The 27507-nt window shown below is 41.1% G+C and overlaps 1 protein-coding gene across 1 annotated transcript in view; it reads left to right on the top strand.

Moving 5' to 3' along the window:
* QTGAL (queuosine-tRNA galactosyltransferase) overlaps positions 1 to 27507 on the top strand; it is a 253960-nt gene that overhangs the window by 194576 nt on the left and 31877 nt on the right. Inside the window, exon 7 of the mRNA XM_077166314.1 lies at positions 25816 to 25911. Coding sequence (XP_077022429.1) covers positions 25816 to 25911 — 96 coding nt within the window. The remainder of the gene's footprint in view (positions 1 to 25815; positions 25912 to 27507) is intronic.

Genomic DNA, 27507 nt, shown 5'->3' with positions numbered 1-27507 from the left:
TGGAGCTCCTTGATTGGGAACATAAACATTTATGATTGTTATTTCTTCTTGGTTAAACTGTCCCTTTTACTAATCTATAGTGTCCTTCTTTGTCTCTTAAGATGTCTATACATTTAAAGTCTATTTCGTCTGATATTAGTACAGCTACTGCTTTCTTTTGGTTACGGCTTGCATGGAACATCTTTTTCCATCCTTTCATTTTCGATCTATTTGTATCTTTGTGTCTAAGATGAGTCTCTTCTAAGGATCATATAGCTAGATTATATTTCTTAATCCATTCTGCCAGTCTGTATTTTTTAATTGATAAATTTAGTCCATTGGCATTCAAAGTTATTACAGTAAACACATTTCTTGAATCCACAATTTGTCCTTTGGATTTCATTTGTCAGATCTATATATTCTTTTCCCTCTTTTCTTTTTATCTTTTAAGTTACCCTCACTGGTACTCTTCAATTCTGTGCCCTCCTCCAGTCCTTCCTCTCCTGTCTTTCTTTTTCAGCTTATAGAACTCTGTTTAGCATTTGCTGTAGAACCAGTCTCTTGTTGACATATTTGCTCAGCCTTTGTTTATCTCTGAAAATTTTAATCTCTCCCTCAATTTTGAAGGACAATTTGGCTGGGTACAGAATTCTTGGCTGGAAGTCTCTCTCTTTCAGGATCTTAAATATTATCATGCCACTGCCTTCTCACCTCCATGGTGCCAGTTGACTAGTCTGAACTCAGTCTTATATGGTTGCCCTTGTGTATAGTAGATTGTTTTTCTCTTGCCACTTTCAAGATTTTCTGCCTCTCTTCAGCATTTGACAGACTGATTAGTATGTGTTTTGGGGAAGGCCTATTTGGATTTATTCTATTTGGAGTTTGTTTGGCTTCTTTGATTTGCATATTCATGTCCCTTATAAAGGTTGGGAAGGTTTCCCCCATTATATCCTCAACTGATTATCTTAGCCCTTTACTCTTTTCTTCTTCTGGGACATCACTGATTCGTTATTGCTGTGCTTTGTTTTGTCCCTCATTTCCCTGAGATCCAATTCAAATTTTTCCATCTTTTTTGCCATTTGCTGTTTCGTGTGTTCGAAATCAGTTTTCCTGTCCTCCATTTCACTTATTCTTTCTTCAGCCTCTTCAAATTTACTGTTTTATGTGTCTTGTATATTTTTTATTTGGTCTACAATGTCTTTAATCTCTGTGATATCTGGCATTTTTCTGTTTATTCTTTCAAATTCCTTTTTATGCCCTTCTAGTGTCTTCTTGGTCTCTTTTATGTTTAGCCGTCCCATTTATTTTATTTGGTAGAGTGATATGAATGTCTTTGATTAGTTGTTCTAAAATCTGAGTCTCCTCTGGTGTTTTAATTTAGTCATTAGACTGGACTGTATCTGTGTGTCTTGGTATGCTTAGTGATCTTCTGTTGTCTTAGCAGCATGTAAATATCTTTATAGGGTTGCTTTGGAAGTTGATTTCCTTCGGTAGTCTAAAGCTTTGTATGTGCTGGACTGGTGTGGAGCAGGATGCAGGGCGTGGGGAGAGGCATGGTGCGGTGATGGCTTGTGGTGCAGGTGTGTGCACGTGTTGGGACATTATGCTGGTCCTGTGAGTGTGGGGTGTGGGTCGGGGGGTTGTGGAGGTGCGGTGCGGGGGCCGCAGGGACAGGGTGTGTCTCAGGCAGCCTTGGAGCATAGGACCAGGGTGTGGCGTGGTGAGCACAGAGGTCGAGCATGGTGGGAGGTGGGTGGGGGTCACTGAGCAGATGTGGTGTGGCTGGTGTGTGGGCAGGATGCGGGTGGGTGTGTGAAGCATGTGGGTCGTGTGTGTCAGGGTGTGGTGGGTCGTGGGTGTCAGGTGTGGGGTACAGGGCACAGGGAGAGGGATCCAGAGGCGCTGGGTTGTGGATGGATTAGTGTGTACGGGCAAGGCACAGGTCACAGAGGTTGTGGGACGTATGTCAGGGATGGGTGATGCCAGGTGGATAGGGCCCTGGTGTGGGGCGGCACTTGTAGGAGGCGGTTAGGGTACCCGCTTGTGCAGGGCAGAGGCTTTGTGGCATAGATGTGCACAAGAGCACCTGCCAGGTGTGGGAGAAGAGCACTTGTGCTGTGGGGTGGGGCAAGTGTGCACATGTGCGGGGCAGGGCCAGGGGGTCAGTGCACAGATGCGTGTTTACCTGGCAGAGAAGATGTGGCTGTGTTGGTGCGTGGGTCTAGGGGGCAGGGCCCTGGTGTGCCGATGTGCAGGTGCGCAGAGCTCAGGGGCAGCAGGGCGAAGATTGTGCCTGCAGTGCTGGGGGTGGATGTAGCCCAGATGCACTGATCAGTGCTTGCCCAGAGCTGAGCGGGCGCTTCTGAGAGGCCGGATGCTGATGGGCACATGCACAGAGCTCAGGGGGTTTGACTGTATGAGCTGGGGCAGGTGTGGCCCAGGTGTGACGGTCAATGCCTGCAGCCCATATACGCAGGTGACTGCCTGCAGCGCGCAGGGAAGGAGAGGTCCGTGTCGAGGGGCCCAGCGCAGGTATCTGGGTCTCAGGGAGACGAGGCGAGACTGTGCCCTTATGCTCTTGAGAGGTGAATTGGGCTGGGACATGGTTGTAGGCATGTGCGGGGAGGGGGTGGGTGCAGGAGTGCTTGGAGCATTGTTGAGGGGTAGGTAACTGGATTCAGGTGTGTGGGATGTGAGGGAAGTCGTGGATCGCAGGCAGGGACAGCACACATGAGGGCAGCGTGTTCAAAGCACAAGGCCTGGCCTACTTCCTTGTCCCTGTCTCCTGTCCGTGCACTCCTGAGGGCTCTGGGCCTCCCCTTGGAAATGGACCTGCTAGGCTGTTTGCGATAGCTGGCTGGTCTCCGGCTCTCTGCATCTCAGTTCTTCTGCGTTTTCAACCAGGGTCTCCCTGTGTAGTATAGAAACCCCTCCTGGGTCACTTACATCCCGGAATCACACTCCCGGTCGTTTTTCTGTCATTTCTCTAGCTGTTCATTGAGGAAGAGGTGAACTGGACCTGTCCTATTCCACTGTCCTCCTGGAACTGAGCCCTAACTTGTTTTTGTTTTTTTTTTATTAATTAACAGAAAAAAAGAAATTAACCCAACATTTAGAAATCATACCATTCTACATATGCAATCAGTAATTCTTAACATCATCACATAGATGCATGATCATCGTTTCTTAGTACATTTGCATCAGTTTAGAAGAACTAGCAACACAACCGAAAAAGATATAGAATGTTAATATAGAGAAAAAAATAAAAGTAATAATAGTAAAAACAAAACAAAACAAAAACCTATAGCTCGGATGCAGCTTCATTCAGTGTTTTAACATGATTACTTTGCAATTAGGTATTATTGTGCTGTCCATTTTTGAGTTTTTGTATCTAGTCCTGTTGCACAGTCTGTATCCCTTCAGCTCCAATTACCCATTATCTTACCCTGTTCCTAACTCCTGCTGAACTCTGTTACCAATGACATATTCCAAGTTTATTCTCGAATGTCGATTCACATCATTGGGACCATACAGTATTTGTCTTTTAGTTTTTGGCTAGACTCACTCAGCATAATGCTCTCTAGGTCCATCCATGTTATTACATGCTTCATAAGTTTATCCTGTCTTAAAGCTGCATAATATTCCATCGTATGTATATACCACAGTTTGTTTAGCCACTCGTCTGTTGATGGACATTTTGGCTGTTTCCATCTCTTTGCAATTGTAAATAACGCTGCTATAAACATTGGTGTGCAAATGTCCGTTTGAGTTTTTGCCCTTAATTCCTTTGAGTAGATTCCCAGCAATGGTATTGCTGGGTCGTATGGCAATTCTATATTCAGCTTTTTGAGGAACCGCCAAACTGCCTTCCACAGTGGTTGCACCATTTGACATTCCCACCAACAGTGGATAAGTGTGCCTCTTTCTCCGCATCCTCTCCAGCACTTGTCATTTTCTGTTTTGTTGATAATGGCCATTCTGGTGGGTGTGAGATGATATCTCATTGTGGTTTTGATTTGCATTTCTCTAATGGCCAGGGAAATTGAGCATCTCTTCATGTGCCTTTTGGCCATTTGTATTTCCTCTTCTGATAGGTGTCTGTTCAAGTCTTTTTCCCATTTTGTAATTGGGTTGGCTGTCTTTTTGTTGTTGAGTTGAACAATCTCTTTATAAATTCTGAATACTAGACCTTTATCTGATATGTCATTTCCAAATATTGTCTCCCATTGTGTAGGCTGTCTTTCTACTTTCTTGATGAAGTTCTTTGATGCACAAAAGTGTTTAATTTTGAGGAGCTCCCATTTATTTATTTCCTTCTTCAGTGCTCTTGCTTTAGATTTAAGGTCCATAAAACCGCCTCCAATTGTAAGTCTCATAAGTTATCTCCCTACATTTTCCTCTAACATTCTTTTGCATATGGATATCCAGTTCTCTAGGCACCATTTATTGAAGAGACTGTTCTGTCCCAGGTGAGTTGCCTTGACTGCCTTATCAAAGATCAGATGTCCATAGATGAGAGGGTCTATATCTGAGCACTCTTTTCGATTCCATTGGTCGATATATTTATCTTTATGCCAATACCATGCTGTTTTGACCACTGTGGCTTCATAATATGCCTTAAAGTCAGGCAGCGTGAGACCTCCAGCTTCCTTTTTTTTCCTCAAGATGTTTTTAGCAATTCGGGGCACCCTGCCCTTCCAGATAAATTTGCTTATTGGTTTTTCTATTTCTGTAAAATAAGTTGTTGGGATTTTGATTGGTATTGCATTGAATCTGTAAATCAATTTAGGTAGGATTGACATCTTAACTATATTTAGTCTTCCAATCCATGAACACAGTATGCCCTTCCATCTATTTAGGTCTTCTGTGATTTCTTTTAGCAGTTTTTTGTAGTTTTCTTTATATAGGTTTTTTGTCTCTTTAGTTAAATTTATTCCTAGGTATTTTATTCTTTTAGTTGCAATTGTAAATGGGATTCGTTTCTTGATTTCCCCCTCAGATTGTTCATTACTAGTGTATAGAAATGCTACAGATTTTTGAGTGTTGATCTTGTAACCTGCTACTTTGCTGTACTCATTTATCAGCTCTAGTAGTTTTGCTGTGGATTTTTCTGGGTTTTCGACGTATAGTATCATATCGTCTGCAAACAGTGATAGTTTTACTTCTTCCTTTCCAATTTTGATGCCTTGTATTTCTTTTTCTTGTCTAATTGCTCTGGATAGAACCTTCAACACAATGTTGAATAATACTGGTGATAGTGGACATCCTTGTCTTGTTCCTGATCTTAGGGGGAAAGTTTTCAATTTTTCCCCATTGAGGATGATATTAGCTGTGGGTTTTTCATATATTCCCTCTGTCATTTTAAGGAAGTTCCCTTGTATTCCTATCTTTTGAAGTGTTTTCAACAGGAAAGAATGTTGAATCTTGTCAAATGCCTTCTCTGCATCGATTGAAATGATCATATGATTTTTCTGCTTTGATTTGTTGATATGGTGTATTACATTAATTGATTTTCTTATGTTGCATCCTTGCATACCTGGGATGAATCCTACTTGGTCATGATGTATAATTCTTTTAATGTGTTGTTGGATACTATTTGCTAGAATTTTATTGAGGATTTTTGCTTCTATATTCATTAGAGAGATTGGCCTGTAGTTTTCTTTTTTTGTAATATCTTTGCCTGGTTTTGGTATGAGGGTGATGTTGGCTTCATAGAATGAATTAGGTAGTTTTCCCTCTGCTTCAATTTTTTTGAAGACTTTGAGGAGAGTTGGTACTAATTCTTTCTGGAATGTTTGATAGAATTCACATGTGAAGCTGTCTGGTCCTGGACTTTTCTTTTTGGGAAGCTTTTGAATGACTAATTCAATTTCTTTACTTGCGATTGGTTGGTTGAGGTCATCTATGTCTTCTTGAGTCAAAGTTGGTTGTTCATGTCTTTCCAGGAACCCGTCCATTTCATCTAAATTGTTGTATTTATTAATGTAAAGTTGTTCATAGTATCCTGTTATTACCTCCTTTATTTCTGTGAGGTCAGTAGTTATGTCTCCTCTTCCATTTCTGATCTTATTTATTTGCGTCCTCTCTCTTCTTCTTTTTGTCAATCTTGCTAAGGGCCCATCAATCTTATTGATTTTCTCATAGAACCAACTTCTGGTCTTATTGATTTTCTCTGTTGTTTTCATGCATTCAATTTCATTTATTTCTGCTCTAATCTTTGTTATTTCTTTCCTTTTGCTTGCTTTGGGATTAGTTTGCTGTTCTTTCTCCAGTTCTTCCAAGTGGACAGTTAATTCCTGAATTTTTGCCTTATCTTCTTTTCTGATATAGGCATTTAGGGCAATAAATTTCCCTCTTAGCACTGCTTTTGCTGTGTCCTATAAGTTTTGATATGTTGTGTTTTCATTTTCATTCACCTCGAGGTATTTGCTAATTTCTCTTGCAATTTCTTCTTTGACCCACTCGTTGTTTAAGAGTATGTTGTTGAGCCTCCATGTATTTGTGAATTTTCTGGCACTCTGCCTATTATTGATTTCCAACTTCATTCCTTTATGATCCGAGAAAGTGTTGTGTATGATTTCAATCTTTTTAAATTTGTTAAGACTTGCTTTGTGACCCAGCATATGGTCTATCTTTGAGAATGATCCATGAGCACTTGAGAAAAAGGTGTATCCTGCTGTTGTGGGATGTAATGTCCTATAAATGTCTGTTAAGTCTAGCTCATTTATAGTAATATTCAGATTCTCTATTTCTTTATTGATCCTCTGTCTAGATGTTCTGTCCATTGATGAGATTGGTGAATTGAAGTCTCCAACTATCATGGTATGTGTGTTTATTTCCCTTTTCAGTGTTTGCAGTGTATTCCTCACGGAATTTGGGGCATTCTGGTTCGGTGCGTAAATATTTATGATTGTTATGTCTTCTTGTTTAATTGTTCCTTTTATTAGTATATAGTGTCCTTCTTTGTCTCTTTTAACTGTTTTACATTTGAAGTCTAATTTGTTGGATATTAGTATAGCCACTCCTGCTCTTTTCTGGTTGTTATTTGCATGAAATATCTTTTCCCAACCTTTCACTTTCAACCTATGTTTATCTTTGGGTCTAAGATGTGTTTCCTGTAGACAGCATATAGAAGGATCCTGTTTTTTAATCCATTCTGCCAATCTATGTCTTTTGATTGGGGAATTCAGTCCATTAACATTTAGTGTTATTACTGTTTGGATAATATTTTCCTCTACCATTTTGCCTTTTGTATTATATATATCATATCTGATTTTCCTTCTTTCTACACTCTTCTCCATACCTCCCTCTTCTGTCTTTTTGTATCTGAGTCTAGTGCTCCCTTTAGTATATCTTGCAGAGGTGGTCTCTTGGTCACAAATTCTCTCAGTGACTTTTTGTCTGAGAATGTTTTAATTTCTCCCTCATTTTTGAAGGACAATTTTGCTGGATATAGGAGTCTTGGTTGGCAGTTTTTCTCTTTAAGTAACTGAAATATATCATCCCACTGTCTTCTAGCTTCCATGGTTTCTGCTGAGAAATCTACACATAGTCTTATTGGGTTTCCCTTGTATGTGATGGATTGTTTTTCTCTTGCTGCTTTCAAGATCCTCTCTTTCTCTTTGACCTCTGACATTCTAACTAGTACTTGTCTTGGAGAACGCCTATTTGGGTCTAATCTCTTTGGGGTGCACTGCACTTCTTGGATCTGTAATTTTAGGTCTTTCATAAGATTTGGGAAATTTTCAGTGATAATTTCTTCCATTAGTTTTTCTCCTCCTTTTCCCTTCTCTTCTCCTTCTGGGACACCCACAACACGTATATTTGTGCGGTTCATATTGTCCTTGAGTTCCCTGATACCCTGTTCAAATTTTTCCATTCTTTTCCCGATAGTTTCTATTTCTTTTTGGAATTCAGATGTTCCATCCTCCAAATCACTAATTCTATCTTCTGTCTCTTTAAATCTATCATTGTAGGTATCCATTGTTTTTTCCATCTTTTCTACTTTATCCTTCACTTCCATAAGTTCTGTGATTTGTTTTTTCAGATTTTCTATTTCTTCTTTTTGTTCAGCCCATGTCTTCTTCATGTCCTCCCTCAATTTATTGATTTCATTTTTGAAGAGGTTTTCCATTTCTGTTCGTATATTCAGCATTAGTTGTCTCAGCTCCTGTATCTCATTTGAACTATTGGTTTGTTCCTTTGACTGGGCCATATTCTCAATCTTCTGAGCGTGATCCGTTATCTTCTGCTGGCGTCTGGGCATTTAGTCAGATTTCCCTGGGTGTCGGACCCAACAAGGTTGTAAGATTTTTCTGTGAAATCTCTGGGTTCTGTTTTTCGTATCCTGCCCAGTAGGTGGCACTCGTGGCACACGTTTGTCTCTCGTGTTTGGAAGGGATCCCCCCGGTCACCGTTCTCCGCGGCCTGGGGATTTCTGATCCAATTCTCTCAGTTGGTCCGGGGGTCCGCGCGTGTTGGGGGCGTCAGCCGCCGCAGCTTGAGGGGACCCTGTGGCTCCTTTATTAATGCCCCTATTGGTGTTTGGTTGGACCCAGTCCCTGCCACTGTCAGAAATTCCCTCCTCTCCCTGGAGGGGTGTCGGTCACCGGCCGCAGCAGCCCGGGGAACTCGCCACCGGACCAGGAAGCCGCCCGCAGAGGAGGGTCGTCGGTCACTGGCCGCCGCGGCCTGGGGAATTCGCCACTGGACCAGGAAGCCGCCCGCGGGGGAGGGGCGTCGGTCGCCGGCCGCCGCGGCCTGGGGAATTTGCCACCGGACCAGGAAGCCGCCCACGGGGGAGGGGCGTCGGTCGCCGGCCGCCGCGACCTGGGGAATTCGCCACCGGACCAGGAAGCCGCCCGCTGGGGAGGGGCGCTGGTTGCCAGCCACTGCGGCTTGGGTAGCCCTCTGATCCGAGACTCATAGCCGGTCCAGGAAGCCGCCCGCAAAAGAAGGGCACCGGCCGCCGCGGCTTGGGAAACTTGCCTCTCCGAGACTCTCAGCCGGCCCGGGAAGGAGGGAGGGAGGTGCTCCAGCCGCCAGCTGCCGCAGCTCGTGGAATCGCGCGCCGCTAGGGGATCTCACCGCAGCAGAGTCTCGCAGTCAGTCTAGCCAGCCCAGACTGGGGTACGCTGTGTGTCCATTCCCTGCCGTGGCCCCGGGAGCTGTTCTGGACTGTTTCTGTTCACCTAGTAGTTGCTCTGGAGGAGGAACTAAGACGCACGTACCTTACTAAGCCACCATCTTGGCCCCTCCTCCCTAACTTGTTTTGATTAATATTTGTCTCCTTTTTCTTTTTTTATCTTTATATCCTAACTAACCTTACTTTATATAGTAAGTGCATTTCTTGTGTTCACTAATAGTTGCTTTCATATCCACATCAAATAGCTGTTTCTTTTAATAGGTCTGTTTAGACTTTTTGCAGTTGATGTCATTATCAGCATGATTGGCTTCAGCCTTCCGTTTTGCTTGTCGTTTTTCTGTTCATCCTCTCTTTGTGAGCACGGTTATTCCATTTCTTTTACTGCCCCCTCTGTCAGCCCCTCCGAGTCTGGTTTGGTCAGCTCAGCAGGCAGCACAGCCTCTGCCTCTCCCATCTCAGCTTCTGCTTGGTGGCCAGACACCCTCGTGTTCCCACTCGAGAGCCCACAACAAGGGAGGCAGAGAGGGGCCCCAGCCCAAGATGCTGTCCTAAGCAGCTGGCACAGCCTTACCCCATCCCAGCAATTGCCAATGCCCAGGAAGGTGCCCAGCACGTACCCTCAGGCCTGGGGCTCCACGCAGAAATGGCTGTACTGATTCAGATGAGCCCTTTCCTCTCTTTGCTGAACAGACTCTTTTCCCTCTTGCAGAGGTAGCCTGAGTCAGTCTTTGCAATTTCCATGTCTTTCTTTTTTTTTTTTCATGTCTTTCTTTATACTCCTATTTCACGGGGTTTATATCACTAAAAAATAGATTGAGTTGTTTTGCAGGCAGATTTCTACGTACAATAGAAATTTAACATGAGCAATAAAAGCCAGGAAGTAACTTGAAAATTTTAGTAGCAGCATTAAAAAGGTTTAAAAAAGCAGAAGAATTTAACTTTTGTAATGTATTTTTTTAACCCAGTATATACAAAATACTATAATTTCACTGTGTAATCAATATATAAAATACCAAGGAGGTATATTACACTCCTTTTTTCTACTAAGTTGTCACAATCTGGTGTGGTTTTTTTTTTTGCGTGGGCCGACACCGGGAATCGAACCCGGATCTCCGGCACGGCAGGTGAGAAGTCTGCCACTGAGACACCACTGCCCGCCCTGGTGTGTATTTTAGGCTCAGAGCACATCACAGCTAGCACAAGCCTTGTTGCAGGTCACCTATAGCTGCCCTGGCCTGGTGTGTGTCCTGGACACAGAGGGCAATGGCGTTCGCTTGTCATCTCACAGTGAAGCCAGACAAGACAGCTGAGACATCATGCTCCTGGCTACAGAGTAAACTTGCCAGAAAATGCCGCTCAGGATTTTTGGCAAGTAAGAGATGAAAACAGGAAGCTCAGTTTTTGTGTGGTTTTTTTTTTTTTTGGCCTTGTAATAGTTTCCGAATAACAGTGTGAAATCTGTTTTTTTTCTGATGGTTGTGGTGGGGAGCATATTTGTTGGGACCGATTTTTTGTATTTGCTGGAAAATGCTAGTCTACCAGGGCTGCAGGTGGGCCCTTCTGTGGTATTTACCAGTGGGCTGAGCCCCCTGGGTGGAGGCCCCACTTCCAGGACTGTCCCGGGGCCCTGCTCCAAGCTGCGGAGCTGCCTGCCTGGCATCATGCATCAGCAGTGTAAGAGGCTGCGCTTGTGAAGTTGATTCTTACGTCTCTTTCATGTTATAGAACTGTGTTATCACCTTTTTTTTTTTTTTTTCACATAGGCAGGCACCTGGAATCAAACCCGGGTCTCCAGTATGGCAGGTGAGAATTCTGCCACTGAGCCACCACCCTGTGTTATCACTTTTAAACCTTTATTCTGATATAGTTTCCTCTATGGTAGCAGAGATTTAAAAGATGTTTAAGACTGTCCCTTTACACTCAGCCCCCCCAGCCCCACTCAGCTCCAGGTATCCTGATTTCTGCAGTGTCAGATTCCAGTTCCCCTCTTAGGGCTTCTCTGTCAACTGCTTTCTTTCACTCAGTGTAATATGGTCGCATCTATTCAGTTGTTAGCTGTGTTGGTCATTTCTTCATTTAATGGCTGAGGACCATCCATTATATGGCTATACCAGTTTGCTTCTCTACCCACTGTCGAGGGACATTTGGATTGCCTTCAGCTTTTGGCTGTTTGGAATAAAGCTGCTATGAACATTCCTGCACAAGTTTTGTGTGGACATGGGTTTCCACCTCTCTTGGCTTGGCCTGCATGGCCGCAGTTTTACACTTCCCCCAGAAATATAGGAGAGTTTCATTTGCTCTAACACTTGGTGTTGTCAGTCTTTTTTATGTTGTTAATATTGCATTATGATACTGTTTATCTTTTTTTAAGCAGTTTTATTCACATATTGTATAATCTATCCAATATGTACACTAAGTGGCTCTCAGTATAAACATGGAGTTGTGCTTTCATCACCACAGTCAAGTTAAGAATGCTTTCATTGCTCCAAAAAGAAAAACCTCATGTCCCTTAGAATCCCCTATCATTGACACTTAGCATTAATCTGGTACATTTGTGACAGTTGATGAGAGAAAATTGTAATATTACTGTGAACTGTAGTCCAAGGTTTGCATTAGGTGTATTTTTTCCCACATGCTGCCCTATTATTAACACCTTGTAATAGTGACGCACATTTGTCTGGTTCATGGAAGAACAGTCTTATATTTGTACTATTTACCACCTGCATCCTCCACAACAGGGCTCGCTGTGTTATTCAGTCCCTTGTTTCATTCTCTAGCTTTCCAGAATTCTGGTGACATATATACCCTAAACTTCCCCTTTCAACCACAATTACACACACGGTTCAGTGCTGCTAATTACTCGAAGAATGTACTTCCATCACCATTACCCATTTCCAGACATTTACAATCAACATAATTAAAAATTCTGCACAAATTAAGCATCAACTCCCCATTCTCTAGCCTCATTCTATCTCCTGGTAGTATATTCTAGATGTTAACTGTATGTGTTTGCTTATTATATTGAGTTCATATTAGTGAGACCATTGCAGTATTTGTCCTTTTGTGTCTGGCTTATTTCAGTCAACATAGATTTCCTCAATGTTCATCCATGTTGTCGCATGCATCAGGACTTCACTTCTTCTTACAGCTGAATAACATTCCATCATATGTATGTAATACATTGTGTTTATCCATTCACCAGTTGATGGACATCTGGGTTGTTTCCACTTTTGGCAACTGGGAATAATGCTGCTACGAACATAGGATGAGTGTTTTGGTTTGAAAGCTGCCAGAACATGATAAATCAGAAAAGGAACGACTTTTAAAAAGGAGAATTTATTAAGCTGCAAGTTAACATTTCTAAGGCCATGAAAAATGTCCAGATTAAGGCAAAGTTATAAAAATGCCCAAATTAAGGCATTTGCAGAAAGATCCCTTAGTTCAAGAAGGCTGATGATGATGTGCGGGATTTCTCTCTTAGCTGGAATGACACCTGGTGACGTCTGCTGGCTTTCTCTCCAGGATTCTTCAGTGGCTTCCTCAAGGCTCTGTCTATTCTGTTGGCTCTGTCAGTTCTGGTGGCTCTAAAGCTTTTTCTAAAATGGCTCCCTCTTCAAGGGCTCCAGGAAGCAACCCCACCTTGAATGGGTGGAGACTCATTTCCATGGAAACCATCTAATCAAAAGTTACCACCCACAATTGGGTGGATCATATCTCCATGTAAACAAACCAAAAGATTCCACCCAGAAATATTGACTGAGGATTAAAGGACATGGCTTTTCTGGGGTACATAATAGTTTCAAACCAGCACATTCCCCCCTTTGGACCCCGAAAAGACATGTTCTTTCTAAATACAAAATGCATTCATTCTATAACCATATCAGAAAGCCTTAAACCATTTCAGTACCAATGCAAATAAAATACAAAGTCAGAAACAGCACAAAATTTCAACAAAGTCAGCTACAGACATCATCTGTCCTAAGGCATAATGCTCCTCTGACTCTGGACCTGTAAAAATCAGAACAATGTACAAGGAGGGACAGTCATAGAATATATATTCCCATTTCCATAGGAAGAAATTGGAAGGAACACAGGAGTCACTGGACCCATACAATTCTGGAAAGCTTCAGGGCAAACTCCATTGGATTTCAAAATCTGAGAGTCATTTATTCTCAGGCTTTAGAAAGCAGCAATCCCACCCTTTCCAAGGGCCTGTGCAACTGCGTTGCTCTCTCCAAATGCAACCTTGTGGGACACTGGGGAAATCACCTTTTTCTTGGCCACATCCTCTCCAAGCATTGGGCCACACCTGGGCTCTCTGCCATCTCTGGGACACACACTCAACCCCTCCAGAACAATGGGGTGGCAGCCAGGCTCTCCCCAATCCTGAAGGAATGTGCTCCACCCTCTCCAATGCCTGCAGGGACACAACTGTTTTTGAGCAATGAGGTGGAAGGCCCACCCTCTGCCTTTGGGGCAAACTCACCCTCTCCAAGTGCTTGAGTGAGTCTGCTCTCCTGGCCTGAGGTTTCTTGACTTTAGACATTGGCTTCCATGGTTCTACCTCAGAAGTTATTTTTCCTCCAATTTATCCCTTTTAGTCCAGACTGGCAGTGGTTCCATTTATACAGATCCCACAACACTCTTGTTGGTTTGCTAGGCAATACACTGGGATCATGCCCATTAGACAAAAGGAGTTTCCACAAGTCCTTCCTAGATAACTTCATCTCCAATCGTGGCTTTTTCTGAAATGGCTAACTGGTTACACATTTGGTTAAATCCTCACATGGGGCACAATTCTCTGGGGTCTCCCTTTATGGAGGCCCAGAATTTTCCAGACCATCAGTTTCTGGTTTCTTTATATCCAAGAGTTCAATCCTCAGTTTATCTCTTTCTTGTCACATTTCATTATCAGCTGCAAGGAGAAAGCGGGCTGCACTTTCCACATTTAATTTGGAAATCTCTTCTGCTAAATATCTGATGTTATGCCTTTTAAAATCTGTCTCCCATCCAAAGCCAGTCAATTTCACCAGATTCTGTGCCACTTTAAAACAGGGATAGCCTTCCTTCCAGTTTGCAATAACACATGCATCATTTGTGTCCAAGGCCTTAGTAGAGTCCATGTTTCTACCAATAGTCTCTTCAAAGCACTCTAGGCCTCCTCTGTTAAGTGCCTCACAACTCTTCCAGAATCTTCCCCTTATTCATTTAAAAAGCCATTCCCACATGTTTGGTGTTTGCAAACCACAGCACCTCACTTCTCTGGTATCAAAATCTATTTTAGTTTGTAAAAGCTGCCAGAATGCAATATACCAGAAATGGAATAGCTTTTAAAAAGGAGAATTTATTAAGTTGTAAATTTAAGTTCTAAGGCTGTGAAAATGTCCAAATTATGGCAAGCCTATAAAAATGTCTAAATTAAAGCATCTGGGGAAAGATCCCTTGGTTCAAGAAAGCCGATGATGTTTGGGATTTCTCCCTCAGCTGGAAAGGCGCATGGCGACGTCTGCTAGCTTTCTCTCCAGGTTTCTTCAGTGGCTTTGCCGGGGCTGTGTCTGCTGTTTTGGTTCTGTCAGTTCTGGTGGCTCAAAAGCTTTTTCCAATGGTTCGCTCTTAAAGGGCTCCAGGAAGCAACCCCACCTGGAACGGGTAGAGACACATCTCCACAGAAACCATCTAATCAAACGCTATCACCCACAATTGGGTGGGTCACATCTCCATGGAAACAGATCAAAAGATTCCACCCAGAAATATTGAATGAGGATTAAAGGACACAACAGCTTCAAACCCGCACAGTGAGCAAATGTGTTCCTGTCAAATGTCTAGGGGTACATGTAGTGGCAGAATTGCCAGATCTTATCACAGTTCTATATATAGCATCCTGAGGAACTGCCGAACTGTCCTCCACAGCGTGTTTCATTCTGCATTCCCACCAGCAGTGAATGAGTGTGCCTGTTTCTTCACATCCTCTCCAACACTTGTAGTATTTTGTTTTTTCAATAGTGGCCGTTCTGTCGGTGTGAAATGATATCTCATGGTGCTTTAGATTTGCATTTCCCTAATAGCTAGTGATGTTGAGCTCTTTTCCTGTGTTTTTAGTGAGTTGTATATCCTTTTTGGAAAAATGTCTGTTCAAGTCTTTGGACCATTTTTTAAATTGAATTGTTTTTTTTATTGTAGGATTTCTTTATATATTCTGGATATTAAACCTTTATCTGGTATGTGCTTTCCAAATATTTTCTCCCATTGAGTAGGCTGCCTTTTCACCTTTTTGACAAAAATCAGAACACAGAAGTCTTCAGTTTTAAGGAGTTCCCATTTGTTTTTGCTTTTGTTGCTTGTGCTTTGGACGTGAGGGCTAAGAAGCCTTGTCTACCACAAGCTCTCGAAGGTTCTTCCCTGCATTTTTCTTCTAGGAGTTTTATGGTCCTGGCTCTTCATATTTCAGTCCTTGACCCATCTTGAGTTAATTTTCAATAAGATGTGCTCTGGGGATCCTCTTTCATTCTATTGAGTATGAATATCCAGTTCTCCCAGCACCATTTGTTAAAGAGACCATTCTGTCCCAATTGAGTGGTCTTGGCAGCCTTGTCAAAATAACTGACTGTATATGTGTGGGCCTATTTTTGAACTCTTAATTTGGTTCCATTGCTCAACATGTCTATGTTTATGCCAGTACCATGCTGTTTTGACCCCTGTAGCTTTGTGATATGCTTTACAGTCAGGAAGTGTGAGTCCTACAAGTTCATTTTTCTTTTTCAAGATGTTTTTGGCTGTTCAAGGGGTCCCTCGACCTTCCAAGTAAATTTGATAATTGGCTTTTCCATGTCTTCAGAGTAGGCCATCGGAATTTTGACAGGGATTATTGATTCTGTAAATCAATTTGGGTATAATTGACATCTTAATGTTAGTCTTCCAATCCATGTGCACAGAATTTTCTTCCATGTATATAGGTCTTTACTTTCTTTTAGCAAATGTCTTGTAGTTTCCTGAAACAGGTTCTTTATATCCTTGTTTAAATTTGTCCCTTTAGTTGCTTTGTGAATGGATTTTTTCCTTGATTTCCTCAGATTGCTTATTACTCTTTTATAGAAACACAGCTGATTTTTGCTTGTTCTTGTATCCCCCCACTTTGCTGAAATCATTTATTTGCTCCATAGCTGTCTGTAGATTTTTGGGACTTTCTATATAGGATCCTGTTATCTGCAATAGTGAAAGTTTACTTCCTCCTTTCTGATTTGGATGCCTTTTCTTTCTTTTTCTTGCCTAACTCCTTTAGCTGACACTTCTGTCACAATGTTGAATAACAGTGGACATCCTTGTCTTGTTTTAGAGGGAAAACTTTCAGTCTTTCAGTACTGAATATGTTGTTAGCTGTGGGTTGGTTTCCTTCTATTCCTATCTTTCAAATTATTTTTATCAATAAAGGATTCTGTATTTTGCTAGATGCCTTTTCTGTGCTAATTGAGATGATCATGATCCCCTTTGATTTGTTGATATGCTGTGCTTTATTAATTGATTTTCTTGTGTTGAACCACCCTTGCATTATCTGGGATGAAAAAATCACTTGGTTGTGGTGTCTAATTCTTTTAGTGAGCTGTTAGATTTGATATGCAAGTATTTTGTTGAGTATTTTTGCATCTCTACTCATTAGGGAGATGGGTCTGTAGTTTTCATGTAATATCTTTATCTAGCTTTGGAATTAGGGTAAGCTCAAATTCATAGAATGAGTTAGTGTTCCCTCTTGTTCAGTTTTTTGAAAGATTCTTAGCGGGATTGGTATTAATTCTTCTAGGAATAATTGCTAGAATTCACCTCCCTATCTGGTAGGTGAAGCCATCTGGTCTTGAGCTTTTCTTTGTTGGATCTTTTTTTTTCTTTTTGTTTTTATTGGTAGGTTTTTGATGACTGACTCAATCTTGTTGGGTTTGGTTTGTCGAGGTCTTCTATTTCTTTCAGAGTTGGTGTAGGTTGTTCATGTGTTTCTAGAAGATTGTCCATTCCATCTACGTTGTCTGTTTGTTGGTATACTGTTGTTCGTAGTATCCTCTTAAGAGCTTTTGTATTTCTGTGGGGTCAGTAGTAATGTTCCCCTCTCATTTCTGATTTTATTTATTTGCACCTTCTCTTTTTTTTCTTTCGTCAGTCTAGCCAAAGGATTGTCCATTTTGTTGATTTTCTCAAAGAACTAACTGTTGGTTTTGTTGATTTTCTCTACTGTTTTTTCTCAAATTCATTTATTTTGGCTGTAATCTTTGTTTCTTTTCTTCTGCTTTCTTTGTGATTAGTTTGCTGCTCTTTTTCTAGTTTCACCAGGTCTGCAGTTAGGCTCTCTCTTTCTTTTTAAGGTATTTAGGGCTATAAATTTTCCTTCAGCACTGCCTTCACTGCATCCCATAAGTTTTGATATGTTGTGTGCTCGTTTTTATTCATCTGGAGATATTTGCTGATTTCTCCTGCAGTTTTTTCATTGCCCCTCTGATTATTTATGAGCGTGTTGTTTAACCTCCATATATTTGTAAATTTTCCACTTCTCCACTGTTACTGATTTCCAGTTTCATGCCATTATGATCAAAGAAAGCACTTTGTATAATTTCAGTCTTTTAAAATTTATCGAGACCTGTTTTGTGACAAAAATGTGGCCTATCCTGGAGAATGATCCATGAGCACTTGAGAAGAATGTATCCCCTGCTGTTTTGGGGTGCAGTGTTGTGTATATGCCTGTTAGGTGTAGTCCCTTTATCTCTGTTTCCTTGTTTATTCTCTATCTAGACATTCTATTTATGGATGACAGTGGTATATTAAAGTCTTCAGCTATTATTGTAGAGACATCTATTTCTCTCTTCAGTTTTGTCAGTGTTTGCATCATGTATTTTGGGACACCCTTGTTAGGTACCTAAATATTTATGGTTGCTACTTCTGTGTGATTTACCCCTTTTATTAATATATAGTGTCCTTCTTTTTCTCTTATAGCAGTTTTCCATTTAAAGTCTATTTTGTCCAGCTACCCAGCTCTTTTTTTTTTTTTTTTTTTGGGTTATTGTTTGCTTAGAATATCTTTTTCCATCCTTTCACTTTCAGCCTATTTGTATCCTTGGGTCTAAAGTGAGTCTTTTTTTTTTTTTAACTTTTTTTATTGTATAATATAACATATATTACAAAGCAAAGAAAGAAAAAAGCAGTAGTTTTCGAAGTACTCTCCAACAAGTAGTTACAGGACAGATCCCAGAGATTGTCATGGGCTACCATACGATCATCTCAGATTTTTCCTTCTAGCTGCTCCAGAATATAGGAGGCTAGAAGGAATAAATATTTTTTTATCATCACAATCAACTTTTTTTTTCTTTTTTGTGAAAGATAACATATATACAAAAGGGCAATAAATGTGAAAGCACAGCACAACAATTAGTTGTAGAATAGATTTCAGAGTTTGTTATGGGTTACAATTCCACAATTTTATGATTTTACTTCTAGCTGCTCTAAGATACTGGAGACTAAAAGAGATATCAGTTTAATGATTCACTATTCATATTCGTTTGTTAAATCCTAAAAGGTGAGTCTCACGTAGATATAGATGGATAATATTTTTTTAATCCACTTTGCCAATCTGTGTCTTTTGTTCAAGAAGTTTAATATATTAACATTCAGTGTTACTATGGTAAAGCCAATACTTACTTCAACCATTTTATCCTTTGGCTTTCTTTTTAATTTCATCATTTTTTATTCTGTATGATATTGATTATGCCAGCCAATACTAGTAAACACCAAAGATTTGTTTCTGCCATTCTGATTAGCAGGGAGTAGGTTATTCATCTTGATATACAGAAGACAAAATAAACAGTTGTCTCCTCTGGACTGTGGGCTTCCTGTTCGACCACCAGCTGCCCATCCTGAACTGATACCTGATGAAAATGCTATAGCTAAACCTAAGAATGTCTTTTCTTCTTTTTGGTGAAATATATATATATAAAGCAATAAATTTCAAAGCACATCACAACAATTAGTTGTAGAACAGATTTCAGAGTTTGGCATGGGAAACCGTTCTACAATTTTAGGATTTTGCTTCTAGCTGGTTTAAAATACTGCACTAAAAGAAATATCAGTATAATGATTCAGCAATCATATTCATTTGTTAAATTCTATATTCTCTGTCATAACTCCTCCTTCTCCTTTGATCTTTCTCCCAACCTTTAGGAGTATTTGGGCTATGCCCATTCTAACTTTTTCATGTTGGAAGGGGCTTTTGCTAATATGGGATAAGGGGATGGAACTAGTTGATGTTCTGGCGAGTCTGGCCTCTCTGCATTTCAGGATGTGTCTGGCATAGGAACCCATCTGGCAGTTGTAGACTTCTGGAAAGTTACCCTAGTGCATGGAAACTTTGTAGAATCTTATATATTGCCCTAGGTGTTCTTTAGGATTAGTGGGAATGATTTTGTTTGAGGTTTGGCAAATAAGCCAATAGGTAGCAATGATAGGTAGCATTGATAGGTAGCAATGTCTGACTGAAGCTTGTGTATGTGTGGACTATTTGACTCTCTCAGCTACTGATGCCTTATTTGTTAAACTTCTTTTCCCCCTTTTGGGGAATGGCATTGTTGATCTCACGGTACCAGGACCAGGCTTACCCCTGGGAGACATCTTCCATGCCACCCGGAAGACTTTCACCCTGAATGTCATGTCCCACATGACAATGGGGAGGGAATGATTTCACTCGCAGAATTGAGGGAGAGAGAGGCCACTTCTTAGCAACAAGAGGTCCTCTGGAAGTAACTCTCAGGCATACTTGTAGGTAGGTTAAGCTTTTCCACCTTATACATAAGCTTTACAAGAGCAAGCCTCATGATCAAGGACTTAGCCTACTGATTTCGGTGTCCCTAAAGTTTGACACAGTATCAGGGGATTCCCTGATGGTAAAGTTTAATAGTTCCATGTTTTTCCTCCCATCCCTCAAGCGACTTTGCGAGTACTTTTTTATTATCTACTTAATATACTCTGGGATTTATCCAGTTATTATGTTAAACTCTACAGGGTTAAGAGCTCCCATTCTTATTCTGGGCTCCCTCTGTTTGGGTTGTTGAAATGACCCATCCAGACAGGTTGAATTAGAGTATGTGCTACAGAAAACTTAGGTTCTGGACAAAATACACCTTTCTTCCTTTGGTCTCAGACTGTAGATGAGATTCTAAAATACAGAGTTTTCCTTACCCCTGAATTCTGAATACCTTAATCCAGACCTGATCAGATTTATTCTTCTCCATAAATACCAGGTTATACAAATATAAAACAGTCCCTCAAAATCCAGAAATAACAATTACCACTCCAGACTATATATGACTGCGATAAGATCTTGCAATCTAGGCCCCTGCTTTCTTATAAGCATTTTCTAAAGGGGACCTTACAATAATTGCTCTTTAGTTTCCGGTTTATTTTGCCTCACTAAATGTCCCATAGGTTCATTTACAATATAGCATGCCTCACAACTTCCTTCCTTTTTGTAGCAGCAGAATATTCAATCATGTCTATACACCATCATTCCCCAGTCTACTTCTCAGTCAGTGCATCCTTCAGCCACCTGCATTCATTAAGCATCATGTATAATGTCCAAAGTCCACAGTCCATCAGCACTCTCAATTTTAGATAATTTCATTGTTCCCAAGAGAAGGATAATCAATAAACACACCCTCACCAAACAGAAAAATCCAAACCTCCCCTTAACACTTGTCAAACCCCCCATTATTTACCCCTGCTGTTGCTCTGGTACTGTTGATATTTTCCTGTTAAACATAGCCCATAGCACGCAATAGCAGTTCTTCCCTCTATTCCCCTACTTATACACTCTTTGTGCAAGATTCATACCTCTGCAGTAGTTCATGCAAGAACTTACTTACATTTGTGGTGTTACTCAGTGGGACACTCGGGTCTACACATCCCCTTTCAATCATGTTCACCTTCAATATGGTAATATTACTTATAAACCCACTAGAGAACCACCTTCACTCCCATCTATCCCCTTACATTTGAGTTCAACCTCATTAGCTAACCATTCACCCATCTCTAGCTTCCATGTATCTCTAAGTCTCCTATAATTCTATATTATAAACCTCTGATTATAACCTTTATGCTGGCCATAAAATGGAATCATACAGTATCTATCCTTTTGTGTCTGGCTAATTTCACTCAACATTATGTCCTCAAGGCTCATCCATCTTGTCATGTGCATCAGGACATCATTTTGTCTTAACTGCCACATAATATTCTATCATGTGTATATACCACATTTTGTTAATCCACTTGTCCGTTGATGAGCATTTGGATTGTTTCCATCTTTTGGCAATTGTGATTAACTGCTATGAACACTGGTATACAAGTGTCTATTTGTGTCACTACTTTCAGCTCTTCTGGATATATATTGTCAATTTCATTTATTTCTGGTCTAATCTTTGTAATTTCTTTTGTTTGCTTTGTGGTTAGTTTGCTGTTCTTTCTCTAGTTCTTCCATGTGAATAGTTAATTCCTCAGTTTTTGCTCTTCTTTGTTAACATAGGCATTGAGGGCAACAAAATTCCCTCAGTGCTGCCTTTGCTGAATTCCATAAATTTTGATATGTTGTATTTTCATTTTCATTTGTCTTGAGGTATTTACTGATTTCTCTTGTAATTTCTCCCTTGACACACTGGTTGTTTAAGTGTGTGTTGTTGAAGATGAGTAGAACATATGGAATAAAAATAAATAATAGGGGAACAAGTGTTAAAATAGGTTTAGTTTGAAATGCTAGTGATCAATGAAAGGGAGGGGCAAGGGGTATGGTATGTATGAATTTTTTTTGCTGTTTTCGTTTTATTTCTTTTTCTGAATAGATGCAAATGTTCCAAGAAATTATTGTGATGATGAATATGTGATGAATATGTGATCATCAACTATGTGATGATATTGTGAATTACTGATTATATATGTAAAATGGAATGATCAAAATAGGAATGTTTGCATTTGTTTGATGTTTTTGGTATTTAAAAAAATGATATAAAAAAATTTTTAAAAGAGTGTCTTTTTGAGGCTCCACATATTTGTGGATTTTCTGGCCTTCTGCCTATTGTTGATTTTCACCTTCAGTCTATTATGATCCGAGAAAGTATTCTGCATGATTTCAGTCTTTTAAAATTTATGACACTTGCTTTGTGACCCAGCATATGGTCCATCCATAAGAATGATCCATGTTTTTTCCTTTTACTGGGCCATATCTTCAGTTTTTCTGGTATGGCTGATTGTTTGTGCTCATGTCTAAGCATCAGATTTCCCTAATTTATCCTGGAGATGGTTCTCACTCTCTTCCCTAGGATTTTCTTGCTGGATGAATTTGTTTTCTATCTTTTCTTTGACATTCAGTTCAATTTATTCTAGACCTCTAGCCTAGGTTCTGCTTAACTGATCAGAATTTTTCAATTCTTGTTTTTCCGTTTCTTGCCCTGCCTATATGGAGCACCCCTCCCCCCTTTTTTTCCTGGCCCTGCCTAAATGGAGCCTTTTTTTTTTCTTTGAGGAGGGTCTCCTCAGATTATATAGACCCTAGTCAGATTTTCCCAGACCAGACTGGCCTCCTCTCAGGAGGAAAGAGTCACCTGCATCAGTTTTCCCTGAGGGTGAGACCCAGCAGGTTGAGAGACTTTCCTGTGAAGTCTCTGGACTCTGTTTTTCTTATCCTGCCCAGTATGTGGCATTTGTCTGCCTGCAGATCCGGCCAGCATAAGGTGATGCAGTACCTTTAACTTCAGAAGACTTTCCCTGCCTGGGGCGCAATAGAGACAGAGGAGAGGTTGAAGGCTGGCTTTAATCACTTCACTTTTTCAGTTCCTGGGGTCTGAATTCCTTGGGGGAGGGAATCCACCTGAGCTGGGCCCCACCCCTCTCCTGGGGAAGGTACAGCCTTTAGAGAATTAATTCCTTTCGCCTGACTGGTTACTTTGTCTCTCACAGAAGCTCAACTCCACCCTTGGCTGGGGCACTGCTGGAGCCCCAGAATGCTCGCAGTTCTATCTGATGAGCTGTTAAAGAGGTTAAAAAAAAAAAGCCTTTTCAGAGCCAGGCTCCTGCTTCTTGGGTTTGTCAATCAAGAGCTTGAGTTGGTACATGGCTCTGTATATCCCCAGGCTCTATGTGCCTCCTTTTCTTGGAGTCCAGCCCTATTCCAGTATTTTGTGCTGTCCAACTCAAAAAGTATCTGTTTTTTTTTTCTTTTGTTTCATTTTTCTTTTTCTACCAGCCTTGGCCCCTCTCTGCCAGGGTAAAAACTCCTAGTTCCTTTAGTGCTTACTCCAGGTTTATCTGTGCTGGGGACCTGTTTTCAGTAATCAGAATTTGTTAATTAATTCCACAAGTGGATCTTGGTTGAGCTAAGCCCCTGCTGCTAGTAAAGTCTGTTTCCTTCCCCTTTGGGAAAACCAGCCTGCTATGCCCATGGGGGAGGTGCACCGGCCTCCACATCTTGGGGGACTTACAGTTCTGTGTGGGGGTCTCAGCTGGTCCACCTGGTCCAGGCTGGTGTACACTGTGTGTCCAGTCCCTCATGTGGATTCTTTGGGATTTTCTATCTACAAAATCATGACAGCTTCAAATAAAGATGATTTTTCTTCTTCCTTTCCAGCCTGGATACATTTTATTTCTTTTCCTTGCCTATTGCCTCCGCTAGAACTTCCAGTACATGTTGAATAGAAGTGGCAAGAGAAAACTTACTTTTCTTATTCCTGATCTTAGGGGAAAGCTTTCAGTCTTTCTCCATTAAATATGATGTTGGCTGTGGATATTTTGTAGGTGTCTTTATTGGGTTGAGGAAGTCCCATTCCATCCCTAGCTGGTTGAGTGTGTCTATGATGAAAGTGTACTGGATTTTGTTAAGTGCCTTTTCGGTGTCTACTGCAATGATCAGGTGGTTTTGTCCTTTATTCTATTAATATGGGGAATTTCACTGAATAACTTTCATGTTGAACCAACCTTGCATTCTGCGATAAGACCCATTTAGTCACAATGTATATTCTTTTTTGCGTGTTGCAGGACTTTTTAATTGGTACTTTTTTGAGAAATTTTGCATCTATATTCATAGAAGTTATTGATTGGTCTGTAGTTTTCTTTCCTTGTGATGTGTTTGGCTGGTTTTGGAATCAGGGTAATGATCCTGAACTCTTAGAATGATATTCTAGTTTGCTAGCTGCTGGAATGCATAAGTTTATAGAAACGTCTGATCTAAGACATCCAGGGAAAGATACCTTGGTTCAAGAAGGCCGATGACATCAGGGTTTCTCTTTCTGCTGGAAGGGCACAGGGCACAGTCTGCTAGCTTTCTCTTCTGGCTCCTGTTTCATGACGCTCCCTGGGGGGCGTTTTTCTTCCTCGGTCCCCAAGGTCTCTGGCTGGTGGACTCTGTGGTTCTCTCGTCATTCTGCTGGGTTCTGCTGTTCTCTCCAAAATGTTTCCTTTTTTATAGGGTTCCAGTAAACTCATCAAGACCCATGTAGAATGGGTGGAGACTCGTCTCCATCTAATCAAGTTTAACACCCACAGTTGATTGAGTTACATCTCTATGAAGACAACCTAATCAAACTTCCAGCCTATCGTGCTGAATAGGGATTAGAAGAAACCATCGCTCCCACAAGACGGATTAGGATTACCGCATGGCTTTTCTAGGGCCTAAATCCTTTCAAACTGGCACAAATGGCTTAGGAATTGTTCCCACCTCCTGTTATTTATTTTTTTAATTTTTTTAAGATATAACAACAAACGCAAACATTCCTAACCTATGATCATTCTGTTATACATATATAATCAGTAATTCACAGTATCATCACATAGTTTGCATATTCATCATAATGATCATTTCTTAGAACATATGCATCAATTTAGAAAAAGAAATGAGAACAGAAAAAAATTCATACACATCATACCCCTTACCCCTCCCTTTCATTGATCACTAGCATTTAAATCTACTAAATTTAATTTAACATTTGTTCCCTCTATTATTTACTTTTATTCCATATGCTTTACTCGTCTGTCGATAAGGTAGATAAAAGGACCATCAGACTCAAGATTTTCACCTCCGGTTATTTTGGGGAGAGTTTGAGAAGATTGGTGTTGGTTCCCCTTTAAATGTTTGATGGAATTTATCCGCAAAGTCATCTGGTCCTTGGCTTTTCTTTGCGGGAGGTTGTTTGATTGCTCATTCAATATCTGTATTATAGGTCTGTTCAGATTTTCTGTTTCTTTTTGAGTATTTTGATCGTTTGTGTGTTTCTGGGAATTTATCCACTTCATCTAGATTATCTGGTCGTTACCTGTATCCTTTGATGTTCTTTTCAGATTATTCTTCTCATTAAAAAAAAATCAGCATTTCTATTCCAGTTTCCACCTAAAGCTTCATCCTCTCTCAGGGCAGAGGGCAGTCTTCACTGGACGCAGTCAACAGGGTTAGCGGGGAATGGGGACCTGGGGGAGGTGCTGCTGTGGCCCCTGAGGTCCTGTTTGGCCTGGGCACTGTTAGCCTTGGACAGCATCAGTGATCCAGCCTTAAAACCTGTGGGGTTGCCGAGGAGGGACATGCATGTTTGTCACTCTTTAAATGGTGCTTTGTGGGAAATACGTTGTAGGGTCCTGAGGATGAGCTGTTCTTTCCTGTTAATTCTGTCCACATTCATTGCTTCCAGGTTTTCACCTCGAATGGTCCAACTGTGATTATGCCTACCTGGTTCTGTTCGCGAGCATGGTTTCTCCACGTGGGCCTGTTTGATGAGGGCGGCCAGGTAAGTGCCAAGAAGAGGGCATAGGCCCCTTTGTAAAGTCTTCCTTCAAGGCTGGGAAGGCTCCTTCTCTCAGGTTTCCAGTCCAGCCCTCTGCCCCATCCCCTGCCCCCACCCCCATTGGTATTCCTTTGCCTTCTGGTTCTATATTGTGGGCAGAGTTTAAATATATTACCTGAAGGCGGGTCACTATCCAGCCATTGCCAACAGCCAGAAGCTTCCACCTCCCCTTGTCCTTTTTATTTCTTTTGGTATTGGGAAACATGTATATATTTTTTTGGTGGTTACCTTTGAGTTTATGCCCTTCTTAATGCTCTTAATCCATACTTTCTTATTAAACTTTTAAAAATGTGCTTTTTTCAATTTTTAAAGGTATTTTTGCTCCATCTTTTTTTGGGGGGGTGTTGATATGGCTTTATGTATTCATTTAAATATATGTAAATCTGATTTTCTCAGGATTCATTTTATATCAGTAATAAGGCTAAATGTTAAGGTCTGCCTAGGAAAACTGGACAGTTTGCTCCCTGTGCTCTCTGTTAAAATACTCCCTTTAGCCTGTGCTGGCATCAGATAAGCCTCCTGTAAGTAATTCATCTCCAGTCTGTAGGGCAGGGTGTGTACCCTCTATTCCTGCAGAGAGAATACCCATCGGTGGTCCCCAGAACTGTCTGCACACTGGGCTGGGTTGGGACTGACACTTTCATGAGTCCGTGGCATTCTCAGATAAATCTGACGCCACCTGGGGCTGAGCAGGCCCCCAGCCTCGTCCATGGCCTGAGTGGCGACGGCAAGCCTGTGCTCTAAAGCCACCTCCTTTGCTCACCGACTAGACAACTGGCCTGTTTGGGGAGACGGCAGGAAAAGCACCTGGAAGTAAGAAGCCATTGCTTCATGGCTTTTAGATGTTCCCAGGTGTGATGGCTGGATTCTGGTGTCAGCTTGGCCGGGTGATGGTGCCCAGTTGTCTGGTCAAGCAAGCACTGGCCTGACCATTACTGCGAGGACATTTTGTGGATTTAAATCATTAGTAAACTGATTGCATCAGTGACATTTTACACCTACAGTCAACTAAGGAGAGTGTCTTCAGCAATGAGAGACATTTCTTCCAATTAAAGGCTTTGAAGGAGAAATAATGACTTTAGCAGTCAGAAGAGAGCATTTTCATCTCTACTTCAGCCAAATGGCCTCTCCCCAGGAATTTATTGAAAACTTCATTGGAGCTGCCAGCCTGCAGCCTGCCCTGTGGAATTTGGACTTGTGCATCCCCACAGTTGCATGAGACACTTTCATAAACTCTCACATTGACAGATATCTCCTCTTGGTTCTGTTTCCCTAGAGAACCTTGACTAATACCAGGGAACACCTAAAACAGACTGAAATAGTATTATGTGGCTTCTAGTAAAGCCAGAATATCTAAGTACAACCCTATTTACCAGAATGAGGACAAAAAAAGAAAAATCATAGTGCATGCTGATATTTGGGATCTCGCCCATGCTGAACAAATTCCCAGGGTGACAGACCTACATCCAGAGCAGTTTAAATGGTAAAAATATTTTAAAATGGAAATTGGTTGTAAAATTTTCTGCATTTGGATTTTCA

The sequence above is a fragment of the Tamandua tetradactyla genome, chromosome 6 (assembly GCF_023851605.1).
Source record: "Tamandua tetradactyla isolate mTamTet1 chromosome 6, mTamTet1.pri, whole genome shotgun sequence".
In the NCBI taxonomy this organism is placed as follows: domain Eukaryota; kingdom Metazoa; phylum Chordata; class Mammalia; order Pilosa; family Myrmecophagidae; genus Tamandua; species Tamandua tetradactyla.
The sequence above is the reverse complement of the archived record's forward strand: the minus strand, read 5'-3'. Positions and strand labels throughout refer to the sequence as shown.